The sequence below is a fragment of the Rhinatrema bivittatum genome, chromosome 4 (assembly GCF_901001135.1).
Source record: "Rhinatrema bivittatum chromosome 4, aRhiBiv1.1, whole genome shotgun sequence".
NCBI classification, from domain to species: domain Eukaryota; kingdom Metazoa; phylum Chordata; class Amphibia; order Gymnophiona; family Rhinatrematidae; genus Rhinatrema; species Rhinatrema bivittatum.
The window spans coordinates 1158066-1174086 of record NC_042618.1 but is presented as its reverse complement, the minus strand read 5'-3'; the positions used below and the strand labels follow the sequence as shown (position 1 = coordinate 1174086).

Below are 16021 nucleotides of genomic sequence, written 5' to 3'. Positions count from 1 at the left end.
GGCTCACGGAGAAAGGCTTGCTTCAAGTTTGTAAAGGCGTCTAGCACTTCTGCAGGCCACTCTCTGGTATTGGCTCCTTTCCTAGTGAGTGTGGTAAGAGGGGCGACCAAATGGGAGCAGTGGGGAATGAAATGCCTATAGAAGTTAGCAAAACCCAGAAATCGCTGTAAGGATCAAAGCATGGATGGCTGGGGCCAGTCCCGGATTCAGGCTACTTTCTCCGGATCCATTCTGAAGCCTGTACTGGAGATAATGTACCCCAGGAAGGGGAGAGACTCTGCTTCAAATGTGCACTTCTTCAGTTTTGCATAGAGTTTATGGGCACGCAGGCGTTGGATAACATGTCAAACATCGCGACGGTGATACTGGAGGTCCTTTGAGAAGACAAGAACGTCATCGAGACAGTACATAGATTGGAATACCATGGGGGAATTACACAGTCCGAATGGCTTCACCAGGTATTCGGAGTGGCCATCCCGGGTATTAAAACCGGTTTTCCACTTGTCTTCGGGTTTAATTCGGACCAGGTTGTATGCCCCTCGGAGGTCTAACTTGGTAAAGATTTGGGCTCCCTGCAGACGGTCCAACAGTTCTGGGTTGAGGGGCAAGGGGTACCGGTCTTTCTTAATTATGGCGTTAAGCCCCCGGTAGTCGATGCAGGGCTGGAGGGTGCCATCTTTCTTGGCCACAAAAAAGAAGCCGGCCCCTGCCGGCGATGTTGAGGGGCAAATGAACTCGCTTTCCAAGTTCTCCCAAATGTATTTGGCATGGCCTCAGTCTCGGGAAGGGATAGGGGGTACACCCTTCCCAGGGGAGGGGTGGTCCCAGGAACTAAGTCAATGGTACAGTCGAATGGACAATGTTCTGGCAGAATTTCTGCGTTCTCCTTGGAGAAAATATTGGCGTAGCTGGCATATTGTGGAGGTAAACCCATGGAAGCTGTAGCAAGAAGCATCGAGGGAGAGCGCCTAACAGGAAGGAGGCACTCTAGGTGGCATCGGGGACCCCATTTGGTCAGTTGGAGTTTCTCCCAGTCGATAATGGGGGAGTGCCACTGTAGCCATGGCAACCTGAGGACAACTGGATGGATGGCCTTTTCAATTACGTGAAGAGTTAGTTCTTCGGAATGCAGCATGCCGGTCCGGAGGCGCACGGGAAGAGTGGTCCTGGTGACCTGCCCTGGAAGGTGGTCCCCCGAGATCGAGGAGATCACCAACGGGCTATTCCGCAGTACTGTGGGCAGGTTGAGATGGTCAATTAGGCTCTTCATAATGAAGTTTCCCCCTGCACCCGAGTCCAGAAGGGTCAAGGTGGAGAACTCCTGTTGATTCGTAAGAAGGGCCACTGGGAGCATGATTTGGGGGAACAGCCTTTGTAAAACCTAGAACCACCTCCCCAGTTGGTCCTAGGCCCGGAAGTTTCCCGGCTTCTTGGGACATCAGGCCAGGAAATGCCCCTTCCCCGCACAGTACAGGCATAGACCCATGGTCCGGCGGCATTGCCTTTCTTCAGATGTCAGAGGGCTTCTTCCCAACTGCATGGGCTCTTCCTGCCGTGTAGTTCTGGATGACGGAGGTAGTGCCAGCAGGGGTTTGGAGAAGGATGGTGCCAAGGGAACCGTTCTGTGAGGTCCCCGCAACTCCCGGGTGTGCTGCTGGAGGTGGCGATCTATCCTGCCGGCCAGGTTGATGAGAGCGTCCAGGGATTCCGGGAGGTTCTGGGCTGCCAACTCGTCTTTAATGCATGAGGACAGGCCTTCCAGGAAGATACTTCTCAGACTATCTTCCCGCCAATTTAGCTCAGTGGCCATGGTAAGGGATTCTATGGCGTAGTCTGACAATGGCCGTGCTCCTTGGAGGAGGTGTAGGATATCGTAGCCGGTGGCGGCCAGTCGACCAGGCTCATCGAAGGTCTGCTTCAACACATGGACAAAACGTTGGAGGTCCTGGAGGAGCAAGTCCCCTTGTTCCTATAAGGGGGATGCCCAAGCCAAAGCCTTGCCATCAAGGAGGGAGAGGATAAAGGTGGTCTTCATGGCGTCAGAGGAAAATTGTGCAGGCTGTAGTGTGAAGTGCATGAAGCACTGGTTGAGAAAGCCTTGGCATTGCCTGGGGTCACCCGTATACCGGGAAGGAGCCGGTAATTGGAGGTGGGATTCGGCGGGTGCTGATGTAGCTAGAGGCATACCTGTGGCTGCGGAGGTGTCAAGGTGGGTGTTCAAGTGCTGTAGGGAGGTAGCCAGTGTTCCCAAAAATTGCTGCTGCTGCTGAATCTTCAACACCAGGCCTGGAATGGTCTGGAGGCCCGAAAGATCTGCCATGTCCATGGCCTCAGCAAACTGTTACGCAGAGAGGTGGACTCTTGGGCCGAGACGAGCTTGGTGCTACCTATAAGGAGGGCTTCCTACAGGTCCACATCGTCAGGAGGCGGACGCAGGTGATGGAGACCCAATTGGACCTTCCCCTATACCAGCCCTCATTCACCGAAGGTTGAGCCCTTGGGTGCCGGGGCCAGCAGGATTTAGGAGCGGGTCTCCAGAAGAAGATGAGCTTGAAGCCAGAAGGCGGAAGCAAGGTCGGGCATACCAGAGGTCGGAGCCAGCGGCGAGCAGGAGGATCCAGGAACGGATCAGAGGTCAGGGCAGGTGGTTAGCAGGTGAAACGATGAGCAGGCAGGCAGCACATAACGCAGAATCCAGTGTCGAGCCGAGTCAAGAACCAGAGGAGCAAGCCGAGGGGATGAGGAGCAGGGACTCACAGAGTGGAAACAGGACCACACGGAGCAGGAACAGAGCAACTAGTAGCTCTGAGCAGAGCGGGACCTGCTGCTGAGGCAAAGATGGGGCAGCAGGAGCTGCCTTAAGTAGGACTCGAGGGTGATGTCAGCATCTGGAGCCACGGGAGGTTTTCCCACTGCGGCTCCTTTAAATCTGGTGGAGAGCCACGTGTGTGCGCCTAGCAGCACCTGAAGCCGGCAGCAGGATTGGCTCCCCGCCGCGCTGGAAGGAGGCGACCGCAGCGGCTGGGAGGGCCGCGTGGAAGGCCAGGGCCGGCTCGGGAGGTGAGTGTGGCCAGTTGTGAGGTTCCGCGGCCGGCCACCGTAACAAAGACTGTTGCCCTAATTAGTGTTCTGGGGGAGAAAAAAGTTTTGCATAACAGGCGTCAATTAGTGCTTTACATTAATAAATGTAAAATTAACCCTGACCATAATTTTGAGCAATTGTAGGTCACTGGCAAAAAATGCATAAAAAAAAAGTTAGTGCGATTAAAAAGAGCTTGCACGCGCGATGAACCCATGAGAAAGAAGTTAAAAGTGGATGCAGAAATCTCGCTCTCCCAGGCCCGCCTCGCACCTTCTCGTAACTTCTCTGCGAGCAGGGAAAGGCTTAAACCGACCCTTCAATCACCCCCAAGGAATGAAAGATGAAGGAATGGGCGTGCCGCAGCCCCTCTCCCATCCAATCCCCACCCCTCTGGCACAAGAATATTTTCCTTTCTCCAAGCTGAAGGAGATTAAAACCTCGGAGGAAAGCTGCATGGTTTGGATCTACAGGCGCAATGCATTACTGTCCAGTGCTAGGAGCGAGAAATCAGGTACCTGGTCAGTCCCAGCGAGGGCAAAATAATCACCATGAACACCAGGAAGAAATAACACTTGTGCATCGTTAGCTGATTCTCGTTGGACCTAAAAATAAATAAGAAAGTGACAGCATGTGACAGAGACAGAAAGAGATGAGCAAACACATGGTGAGTACAGCTGAGAGACACACGGAGAGAGAGTGCAATGTACACACACACACACACACACACGATACAGCTAAGAGACACACGGAGAGAGAGTGCAATGTACACAGACACACACACACACACACGATACAGCTAAGAGACACACGGAGAGAGAGTGCAATGTACACACACACACACACACACGATACAGCTAAGAGACACATGGAGAGAGTGCAGTACACACACACACACACGATACAGCTAAGAGACACAAGGAGAGAGAGTGCAATGTACACACACACGATACAGCTGAGAGACACATAGAGAGAGTGCAATACACACATACACACACACAATACAGATGAGAGACACACGGAGAGAGAGTGCAGTGTACACACACACACACACACACACACGATACAGCTAAGAGACACATGGAGAGAGTGCGATGTACACACACACACACACGATACAGCTGAGAGACACATTGAGAGAGTGCAATGTACACACACACACACACACACGATACAGCTAAGAGACACATGGAGAGAGTGCGATGTACACACACACACACGATACAGCTGAGAGACACACCGAGAGAGAGTGCGATGTACACACACACACACACACAATACATCTAAGAGACACACCGAGAGAGAGTGCGATGTACACACAGACACACACAATACATCTAAGAGACACACCGAGAGAGAGTGCGATGTACACACAGACACAGAATACAGCTGAAACACATACACATGAAGTAAAGAATACACACACATAGTACAGCTGAGAGACACACAGAATGCAACGCAGTTGTACACACAGAGTATGCAACACATATATGGCCAGTGCAGCTGAGAGACACACACAAACACACTGAGTGAGTGAAAGCAGTGCACACAGTGTGTGACACACATGGGGTATGAAACAGAAGCAGAGACACTGGCAGACAAAGAGAGGTTTGTAAACTCTCACTTCCCCTCTTACTGTCTGAATCCAAAGCCCTGAGCCTTAGATGAGTGGGTGACTGAGCCCTGGGGTCATGAATAAGGAGGGGAGGCTCTCCTGCCCTGTTGCATACAGAAGCACACGCCAGTAGAAGGATTGCACACATGCACGGCATAATGAACACGTGCAGAGAAAGAGCCAGGCACACTCACCAAGGTAAGCACAGGCCCACCCATCTCTTCCTACTGTGTAGCCACAGGCAGAGGTGCCAGCTGGCTAGCAGGTAGCCATCCTGGCACACTGCCTCCCTCCTGTCACTGCCACCACCTCTCCTTCCCTTCTACAAGTCTTCACTCTCCACCCAACTCATCTGTAAGCTGAAGTGGTGGAGCTGTGCGGGGAGCTCAGGAAACAGCAGCAGCAGCCACATTGTGCCCCCCAGTACCTGCCCTGTGAGCCAGAGCCCTGTCCCCACGGCACCCCCTCCTCCTCACATGGGTCAGGAAACAAAGAAGGAGAAGGACATTACCTGGTCCAGTGAGACTCCAAGAAAGCAGAGTAATACACCACGAAGGGCAGGAACACGGAGAAGGCCCAGAGCAGCAGGGTCGGGAAAAACTGGGTGACGATGGGATTCTGGGAAGCAAGTGAGGGGAGAGGAAGGACACATGAGCATGAAATACCCTGAACCTCCCTCCCTCCCCTGATACAGGCTCACAGGATTTTCCTTTCATCTATGGAGTGAAAAGGGGAGGGGACAAGGGCAGACGTGAAGGGTAGATGGAGGGAGGGAGTGAGGAGTCAGAGGGAGGGAGGAGAAGGAGTCAGAGGAGCTCCTAGGGTAGTAACTGCCTCTCCGTGCAGGTCACCCATATGTTTCTAATAAGGGTAGTAACAGCTGCTCCATGCAGGTTACCCTATGTTTCTGTTAAGGGTAGTGACTGCTGCTCTGGGCAGGTTACCCCCATGTTTCTGTCACTGAGGTCGATGACCCTAAGGTGGTCCTCCTGTTCCATAGAGATGAGCTGGGACCCCTAATTCCTGCCATTCTGGAGGAATTAGGGATTGCTGCGCCTCCCGAAGAGTCTCGTTTGGGCTCGATGGACCCAGTATTGTTGGGCCTGAGTGGTACTCCTACAGCCTTTCCATTCCATTTTTTGGCTATGGACCTACTTTTTCGTGAATGGGATACTCCGGATTTGGGGTTAAAGGTCACAAAGGCTATGGATAAGCTTTACCCCCTCTCAGAAGATATTTTGGACATGCTTTGGGTTCCGAAGGTGGATGCTGCGGTTTCTGCAGTGACAAAAAAAGACTACTATTCCGGTCACGGGGGCCACAGCTCTGAAGGACCTTCAGGATCGGAAGCTAGAGGTGCAGCTTAAGAAGATCTTTGAAGTCTCCGCCCTAGGGGTCCGGGCGGCGATGTGTAGCAATTTTGCCCTGAGGGCAGTCCTTCGCTGGGTGCAACAATTGCTAGCCAACGAGGGCCTTTCCGAAGACGAAGCTCGGCAGGCTGGCTGCCTCGAAGCAGTGGTGGCCTATAGTGCTGATGCTCTTTATGATCTGCGAACTTCAGCTCGTTCCATGGTTTCGGCAGTATCCGCACGCAAATTATTGTGGTTGAGAAATTGGTCAGCGGATGGAGCCTCCAAATCCCGGTTGGGTTCTTTGCCCTTTAAGGGAAAACTTCTCTTTGGAAAGGAATTGGAAGACATGATTCAGTCACTGGGTGAGAATAAGGTTCATCGCCTACCAGAAGACAGGGCGTGATCCAGAGGAACTTTCTCGGTGCGGTCCCGATTCAGAGGGACTCTTAAATCTCGTCCAGCTCACACGAACACTTCTTCCTTTCATCCTACAGCGAGCCAACAACAGTCTTGGTCACAACCCTTTCGAGGCCGGCGCTTCGGCAGATCTGGTGCCTCGCAGGCGACTTCAGGTGGTAAGGCTGTACAATGATGTCTGGCCGGTCAATTCCTCCGTACTGAAGGTAGGGGGCAGACTGTCTCTGTTTTACGAGGAATGGGCCACAATCACGTCGGATCAGTGGGTGCTTTCAGTGATAAAACAAGGCTATGCTTTAGATTTTGCACGCCATCCCAGCCCGCGATTCTTAATATCCCCATACAGGTATGCTGAAAAGCGGCAAGCGGTCAAACACACTTTGCAGCGTCTTCTAGATCTGGGGGAGATCATTCCGATGCCTCCACCAGAACAGCGAAGGGGACATTATTCCATATACTTCGTCGTTCCAAAAAAGGAGGGTTCCTTTCGACCCATCCTCGATCTAAAGCGTGTCAACAGATGCCTTCGGATCCCCCGTTTTCACATGGAGATGTTATGATCGGTCATAGCTTCCATGCGACTGGGAGAGTTTCTGGCTTCTCTAGACCTGACAGAGGTGTATTTACACATCGGGATCAGAGCAGACCACCAGAAATATATGAATTTTTCATTCTGGGAAAACACTACCAGTTTCAAGCTCTACCATTCAGTCTTGCAACAACCCCCAGAACGTTTACCAAGATTATGGTGGTAGTGGCAGCTCAACTTCGCCGGGAGGGCTTGTTGGTGCATCCGTACTTGGATGATTGGTTGATACAGGCGAAGTCCGAAATTCTGTGTCAATCAGCGATCCACCGGGTACTGCAGTTGTTGAAGTTTCTCGGTTGGGTGGTCAACTTGGCCAAAAGTCACCTCATCCCCTCCCAATCATTGGAGTTTTTGGGAGCTTTGTTCGACACCTGTCAGGGAAGAGTTTTTCTTACGTCGGACCACAGCCTCAAACTGCAGGGTCAAGTAAAGACTTTGTTAATGAAACATCCTCCGACGGTCTGGGATTACTTGCAGATACTAGGTTCCATGTCTTCGACGCTAGAGCTGGTCCCATGTTCATTCGCGCACACGCGGCCCTTGCAATCAGCATTGCTTTCCCGGTGGGGTCCAATTTCCGAACAGTTCTACCTTCCCCTGCCACTGACGGAGTCTGCTCAGTCCAGTCTAGTTTGGTGGTTGGGCTCGGACAATCTACTCCATGGAGTCCCGCTGATGGACCCAGATTGGACGGTAGTCACCAAGGATGCCAGTCTTTCCGGTTGGAGAGCGGTTTGCTTGCGGAAGTCGGTGCAGGGGCTCTGGTCCCCAGCAGAGTCTCGGTGGTCGATCAATTGACTGGAGACCAGAGCGGTGCGTCTGGCATTGCAGGCCTTCCTTCCTCTCGTCCTAGGAAAGTCGGTCAGGGTGCTGTCTGACAATGCGACCACAGTGGCCTACATCAACTGCCAGGGTGGAAACAGGAGTCGTTGGACGAACGCCTCCCGATCTTTTGGGTATTAGAAAGTACCAGGAATAGAACCCGAGACCTTGCTGAGGGAATGGTACTGGTTCTATTGCTCTCGACTGGAGTAGAAGGGAGACCTCCTGCTCCAGGAGCAATGAATGGTCAGATGTTTTCCACGCCATTAGAGGCGGGGAATCCGGTGGGATGGAGAGAAAATTGAGATGATAGCCCTGAGCAATTATTGCTAGGACCCAGTGGTCTGAGGAGATTGATTGCCATATGTTGTTGAAATGGCATAACCGTCCTCCCACTGGTATGTGTGGTAATGGTATCTGGCTGCTGCTCTCTACACGAGAGTCAAAAGCCAGAAGCAGGGCCCAGCTGGGGGGCTGTCTGTGGCTTTTGTTTTCGGGTCTGACGAGACTGTGATTTGAGGAATGGTCTCGCAGAATGACATCTGGCTGCTGGCGGGTAGGACTTCTTTGGTCTGTAGAAAGACTTTTTAGAGTCCTTCTGGAAAGGCTGTTTGGAAGGATAATCCAAAGGTATCAGAGAGAGCTGTTTGAGAGTCTCATGATGGTCCTTTAATTCAGCCACTGTCTTTTGAATCTGCTCACCAAAGAGATTGTCTCCTATACAGGGAAGGTCAGACAACCTATCTTGGGCTTCTGGTCGAAGGTCTGAAGACTTGAGCCAAGACCATTGTCTTGCTGAAATAGCAGCTGCAGATACTCTGGTTGCAGTGTCGAAGATGTCATAACATGATCTGATCTCATGTTTTCCTGCCTCCAAACCCTTGTTAATTAGGGTGTGGAGTTGTTCTGGAAGTGACTGAGGCATGGAGGTTGTCAACTCCTGCATCTTCTTAAAAATGACCCTATTATATTGGGTCTTATAGAGTTGGTAAGCGGAAATTCAGAGGATCAACATTGATCCTTGAAAAACTCGGCGACCAGTGGTATCTAAAAACTTCTGTTCCTTGCCAGGGGGAAAGGAAGTGTGAGGTTTCGATCTTTTCTCTCTCTTTAGCGCAGATTCAACCACCACAGATTGGTGATCCAACTGAGGCTTCTGAAAGCCTGGAGCTGACTGCACCAAATGGGTGGAGTCAGTTTTCCTGTGGACTGGTGCAATGGAGCCAGGATGTTCCCAGTTCTTCTTGACGAGATCTAGAAGAACTTGGTAGATAGGGATGGAGGTGATTTCCTTGGGCGCATCCAGGAATTGAAGCAACTTCATCGTTGTAATTGGAAGGGGACCAATTCAGACATTTCCTTCACAAAATTTATGAAAGAAAGGTCCTCAGGAGGAGAATGCTTTCTACTCTCAGTGGGTGAAGGAGGTGATGGCAAGTCATCGGTGTCTTGTGAGGAATCATCAGTCCAGGTATCATAAGGATCAGCACCTGTCCCTCTAGGAACTGGAGAGGGTCGGGGGAGTTGGATAGCTGAAGGTCCCGGTCTAGGCTCTGAAGGCATGGAAGGAATAACCTGAGGCACCGATGAAATCAATAAAGACCTCGGCGCAGGCATCGAGGGCATCGGTGGATGGCTCGATGGCGCTGATGGAGGAATCGGCACCGATCTCGATGGCTGAGGCAGAACTCCTGATGGAGTAATGCGGAACGGTGTTTCTCCTCCCGATGATAAAGTAAGCGGGGAGGGTACCGGAGCCATCAGTGACCCGGGGTCCATCGGTGGAGAAGCGGCTATAAGCGCTTCCATTCTCAATAGCAGCGGTGCCAAGGCTGCTGGAATCGAGTCAGTAGCCGGTTCCACTATCGGTACCGATGTCGGTGCCAGGGGAACCTGGAGTTGGTGCATCGCCTTGTCGATAGACTCCTGAACCATCCAGTCCAGTTCTTCTCGGAGACCTGGAGCAAGCAGCCCCGGCTCCGGAACAGAAGAAGGAGGCAGAGGCATAGCCGGAGGGACCACCGTTAAAGGCGGAGTTGCAGCTCCCGATGCCTTGTCAGGCGAGGATTGCCTCGGTGACCCGGTCGCCGAAAAGGTCGGTGCCCTTTCTGGATGGGGTTTCTTCGACGGCGGTTTGGACGATGGTGAGGTTGATGGTTTCGCTCCCTCGATGGTCCGAGACTGTCGGTGCCGATGGCGATCTTTCTCTTTACGATCCCCTCGGTCCTGAGGGGGAGAAGAGGGCGTCGAAGGCTGAGAAGTTGTCGATGCCGGAAGGTCACCGGTCGGTGGTCGATGCTGGCGCGACGTTGACGGTGCCAGTTCAGATGATGTCGATGCAATGGACGGAGTCGGGGTTTGAGCACGGAAGAGAAGTCCCATCTTCTCCATTCTGGCCTTGCGACCTTTTGGTGTCATTAGGGCACATTTGGTGCAGGTCAAAACATTGTGCTCTTGTCCAAGACACATTACACAGACATTATGAGGGTCCGTAATGGACATGGTATGAGTACAGTCCGGGCACCGACTGAACCCCGACACCACGGCCATAGAAAAAAATCGAGCCGCGGTAGGTCGACGGCCATTAGGCTGCAAGGGCTAAACTCGACGGTAATCAATGGAAAACGGGTAAAAACTTACCGGAGTACCGCGGACTGAAAAAGGTAACGGAGGGACCCCTGTGGGGCAATTTAACTTTTAATAATTCTGTGAGGAAAATTCCTGTCAGGAGTCCTTGCAGAGCTCCTTAACCACGTGGCTACTGCTGTGCGGAAAAAAGAAGACTGAAGAGGGACCCCTGCTGGCTGCAGGGTTAGTGCCATGCTGGGCATGCCCAGTAGGGGCCAGTCAAAGTTGTAGAAACTCTGACAAAAGTGTTCCGTGATTTGGCTCCATTCTGTGATGTCACCCATATGTGAGTACTACCATCCTGCTTGTCCTGTGAGAATAGTAATATTAATAATCAAAACCAAGCATTGTCAAACCCATAACAAAATTACTGCTAGCAACATTTGTACGAGGTGAGCAGCCTTCCTGATAATTCATACAATGCCGCTGCTTGAACGTGCTTTGATTTTGGACTTGGCCGTAGACGCAGTCCTGTGCTAGGTTGGTCAGTGGTACCAAGCGCACTTTCCACATCACATCGACCATTCATCATCTTCAATGGTTATCCGTTCGCTTCAGAGTTCAGTCCAATATATTGCTTCTCATCCACAAACTCATTAGCATTTCGTTTTTACCTTGGATCAATTTTCTGCTATGGATATATCAACCGACTAGGAACCTGAGCTCCTAGGGCCTACAGTACGAGCAGCTAGACGATCAGTGCTTTTTTGATGGCTGCGCCTGCCATGTGGAATACCTTACCTGCAGCCTTGAGACTAATAGTGCTCTAAATCATTCAGACAGCATTAAGATCTTTCCTGATGAATCAAGCATTTATGTAAAATTATACCCTCACTCCAAGATCTCAGCTCCCAGTTGTGCTCGTATTTTGTCTGTTAAGTTATGTTGTGCTTTATTTAATGGTATTTTATTAGGTATGTTTATTTTTGTAAATTGCTCTGGGCTTTTGCAATTACAAAATTTTAATAAATACAAATACAGATGATGTCTGTGTATCAGTACCTCAGACTGCAAATGTTGGGGCCCATTAGGCTGTTGTCTGAATCCAATAGGAGGGGGCTTTGGAGAGGACGGGGGTGGTGTGGTAGAGAGAGAGAGACAAAGCGACATGGGGAAGGAGGGCAGAGAGAACGAGGGGCACAGAGGGATAAAGGGAGGAAAGCCTCCATATGCACCCTCCCCTAAGTGACCCACTCCCTCTGCAACCTAACAGGGGACTGGAGTCCCAACACCCCTCCCTCATCTGACAGAAGCCAGGAGCCTCTGCCCCACCTCCCTCTCCAACCTAACATGGGACTGGAGTCCCAACACCCCTCCCTCAACTGACAGAAGCCAGGAGCCTCTGCCCTCTCCAACCTAATAGGGGACTGGAGCCCCAACACCCCTCCCTCATCTGACAGAAGCCAGGAGCCTCTGCCCCACCTCCCTCTCCAACCTAACAGGGGACTGGATTCCCAACACCCCTCCCTCATCTGACAGAATCCAGGAGCCTCTGCCCCACCTCCCTCTCCAACCTAACATGGGACTGGAGTCCCAACACCCCTCCCTCATCTGATAGAAGCCAGGAGCCTCTGCCCCACCTCCCTCTCCAACCTAACATGGGACTGGAGTCCCAACACCCCTCCCTCATCTGACAGAATCCAGGAGCCTCTGCCCCACCTCCCTCTCCAACCTAACAGGGGACTGGATCCCCAACACCCCTCCCTCATCTGACAGAATCCAGGAGCCTCTGCCCCACCTCCCTCTCCAACCTAACATGGGACTGGAGTCCCAACACCCCTCCCTCATCTGATAGAAGCCAGGAGCCTCTGCCCCACCTCCCTCTCCAACCTAACATGGGACTGGAGTCCCAACACCCCTCCCTCAACTGACAGGAGCCTCTACCCCACCTCCCTCTCCAACCTAACAGGGAACTGGAGTCCCAACACCCCTCCCCTCATCTGATAGAAGCCAGGAGCCTCTGCCCCACCTCCCTCTCCAACCTAACATGGGACTGGAGTCCCAACACCCCTCCCTCAACTGACAGAAGCCTCTACCCCACCTCCCTCTCCAACCTAACAGGGAACTGGAGTCCCAACACCCCTCCCTCATCTGATAGAAGCCAGGAGCCTCTGCCCCACCTCCCTCTCCAACCTAACATGGGACTGGAGCCCCAACACCCCTCCCTCAACTGACAGGAGCCTCTGCCCCCACCTCCCTCTCCAACCTAACAGGGAACTGGAGTCCCAACACCCCTCCCTCATCTGATAGAAGCCAGGAGCCTCTGCCCCACCTCCCTCTCTAACTTAACAGGGGACTGGAGCCGCAACACCCCTCCCTCATCTGACAGAAGCCAGGAGCTCTGCCCCACCTCCCTCTTCAACCTAACAGGGAACTGGAGCCCCAACACCCCTCCCTCATCTGACAGAAGCCAGGAGCCTCTGCCCCACCTCCCTCTCCAACCTAACAGGGAACTGGAGCCCCAACACCCCTCCCTCATCTGACAGAAGCCAGGAGCCTCTGCCCCACCTCCCTCTCCAACCTAACAGGGGACTGGATCCCCAACACCCCTCCCTCATCTGACAGAAGCCAGGAGCCTCTGCCCTCTCCAACCTAATAGGGGACTGGAGCCCCAACACCTCTCCCTCATCTGACAGAAGCCAGGAGCCTCTGCCCCACCTCCCTCTCCAACCTAACAGGGGACTGGATCCCCAACACCCCTCCCTCATCTGACAGAAGCCTCTACCCCACCTCCCTCTCCAACCTAACAGGGAACTGGAGTCCCAACACCCCTCCCTCATCTGATAGAAGCCAGGAGCCTCTGCCCCACCTCCCTCTCCAACCTAACATGGGACTGGAGTCCCAACACCCCTCCCTCAACTGACAGAAGCCAGGAGCCTCTGCCCTCTCCAACCTAATAGGGGACTGGAGCCCCAACACCCCTCCCTCATCTGACAGAAGCCAGGAGCCTCTGCCCCACCTCCCTCTCTAACTTAACAGGGGACTGGAGCCGCAACACCCCTCCCTCATCTGACAGAAGCCAGGAGCTCTGCCCCACCTCCCTCTCCAACCTAACAGGGAACTGGAGCCCCAACACCCCTCCCTCATCTGACAGAAGCCAGGAGCCTCTGCCCCACCTCCCTCTCCAACCTAACAGGGGACTGGAGCCCCAACACCCCTCCCTCATCTGACAGAAGCCAGGAGCCTCTGCCCCACCTCCCTCTCCAACCTAACAGGGGACCGGAGTCCCAACACCCCTCCCTCATCTGACAGAAGCCAGGAGCCTCTGCCCCACCTCCCTCTCCAACCTAACAGGGAACTGGAGCCCCAACACCCCTCCCTCATCTGACAGAAGCCAGGAGCCTCTGCCCCACCTCCCTCTCCACCTAACATGGGACTGGAGTCCCAACACCCCTCCCTCATCTGACAGAAGCCAGGAGCCTCTGCCCCACCTCCCTCTCCAACCTAACATGGGACTGGTGTCCCAGCACCTCTCCCTCATCTGACAGAAGCCAGGAGCCTCTGCCCCACCTCCCTCTCCAACCTAACATGGGACTGGTGTCCCAACACCCCTCCCTCATCTGACAGAGGACTGGAGTTGCTCACCTCCCTCTCCAGCCAGAGGACTGGAGCCCACCCTTTTCCTTCTCCAGTGTAACAGAGACTTCAAGCTCAACCCACCTCCCTCTCAACCTAATAGGGAACTGGACCCTGCTCCTCCTCCCTCTGCAGTCTAACAGGGGCCTGGAGCTCACCCCACCTCCTTCTGCAGTATAAGAGGGATCTGGAGTCTTCCCCTCCGTTGGCAGATAGACAGTGGCACCTTTAAGCTCTCCACAGGATAAGTGACGTTGAACTTGTCCATGGTGTTGACGATGATGGCAGGTGTGGTGAGAAAGAAGAGCAGAAGAAAGAGGCAGACATTGAGGACGAGGAACCTAAGCCACCAGCCTGTACCTTGTACTGAGAGATTCTCCCTGAAAGGAAACAGAGAAGCCAAGATGTCACACACAGAGAGAGAGCGGACATGGCCCACAAGCTCAGAGATCGCCAATGATCACATGGGCTCAAACAAGTCCCCCCCCCCACCCAGATGAGAGCCAATGTGTCACATGGGCTCAGAGATATCCCCCTCCCCCAGAGAGAGCCAATGAGTCACATGGGCCCAGAGATATCCCCCCTCCCCCAGAGAGAGACAATGAGTCACATGGGCCCAGAGATATCCCCCCTCCCCCAGAGAGAGCCAATGAGTCACATGGGCTCAGAGATATCCCCCTCCCCCAGAGAGAGCCAATGAGTCACATGGGCCCAGAGATATTCCCCCTCCCCCAGAGAGAGCCAATGAGTCACATGGGCCCAGAGATATTCCCCCTCCCCCAGAGAGAGCCAATGAGTCACATGGGCCCAGAGATATCCCCCTCCCCCAGAGAGAGCCAATGAGTCACATGGGCTCAAACAAGTCCCCCCACCCCCCCCCTGATGAGAGCCAATGTGTCACATGGGCTCAGAGATTTCCCCATCCCCAGAGAGAGCCAATGAGTCACATGGGCCCAGAGATATCCCCCTCCCCCAGAGAGAGCCAATGAGTAACATGGGCCCAGAGATATCCCCCTCCCCCAGAGAGAGCCAATGAGTCACATGGGCCCAGAGATATTCCCCCTCCCCCAGAGAGAGCCAATGTGTCACATGGGCCCAGAGATATCCCCATCCCCAGAGAGAGCCAATGAGTCACATGGGCCCAGAGATATCCCCCTCCCCCAGAGAGAGCCAATGAGTCACATGGGCCCAGAGATATTCCCCCTCCCCCAGAGAGAGCCAATGTGTCACATGGGCCCAGAGATATCCCATCCCCAGAGAGAGCCAATGAGTCACATGGGCCCAGAGATATCCCCCCTCCCCAGAGAGAGCCAATGAGTCACATGGGCCCAGAGATATCCCCCCTCCCCCAGAGAGAGCCAATGATCACATGGGCCCAGAGATATCCCCCCCCCCCCAGAGAGAGCCAATGAGTCACATGGGCTCAGAGATTTCCCCATCCCCAGAGAGAGCCAATGAGTCACATGGGCCCAGAGATATCCCCCTCCCCCGAGAGAGCCAATGAGTCACATGGGCCCAGAGATATCCCCCTCCCCCAGAGAGAGCCAATGAATCACATGGGCCCAGAGATATTCCCCCTCCCCCAGAGAGATCCAATGAGTCACATGGGCCCAGAGATATTCCCCCTCCCCCAGAGAGAGCCAATGAATCACATGGGCCCAGAGATATCCCCCCTCCCCCAGAGAGAGCCAATGAGTCACATGGGCCCAGAGATATTCCCCCTCCCCCAGAGACAGCCAATGAGTCACATGGGCCCAGAGATATCCCCCTCCCCCAGAGAGAGCCAATGAGTCACATGGGCCCAGAGATATTCCCCCTCCCCCAGAGAGAGCCAATGAGTCACATGGGCCCAGAGATATTCCCCCTCCCCCAGAGAGAGCCAATGAGTCACATGGGCCCAGAGATATCCCCCCTCCCCCAGAGAGAGCCAATGAGTCACATGG

The 16021-nt window shown here is 53.5% G+C and overlaps 1 protein-coding gene across 1 annotated transcript in view; it reads right to left on the bottom strand.

Moving 5' to 3' along the window:
- The window catches only part of TMEM63C (transmembrane protein 63C), a 210289-nt gene that overhangs the window by 53003 nt on the left and 141265 nt on the right, over positions 1-16021 (bottom strand). The window contains 3 exon segments of the mRNA XM_029597634.1: positions 3598-3684; positions 5206-5312; positions 14305-14458. Coding sequence (XP_029453494.1) covers positions 3598-3684; positions 5206-5312; positions 14305-14458 — 348 coding nt within the window.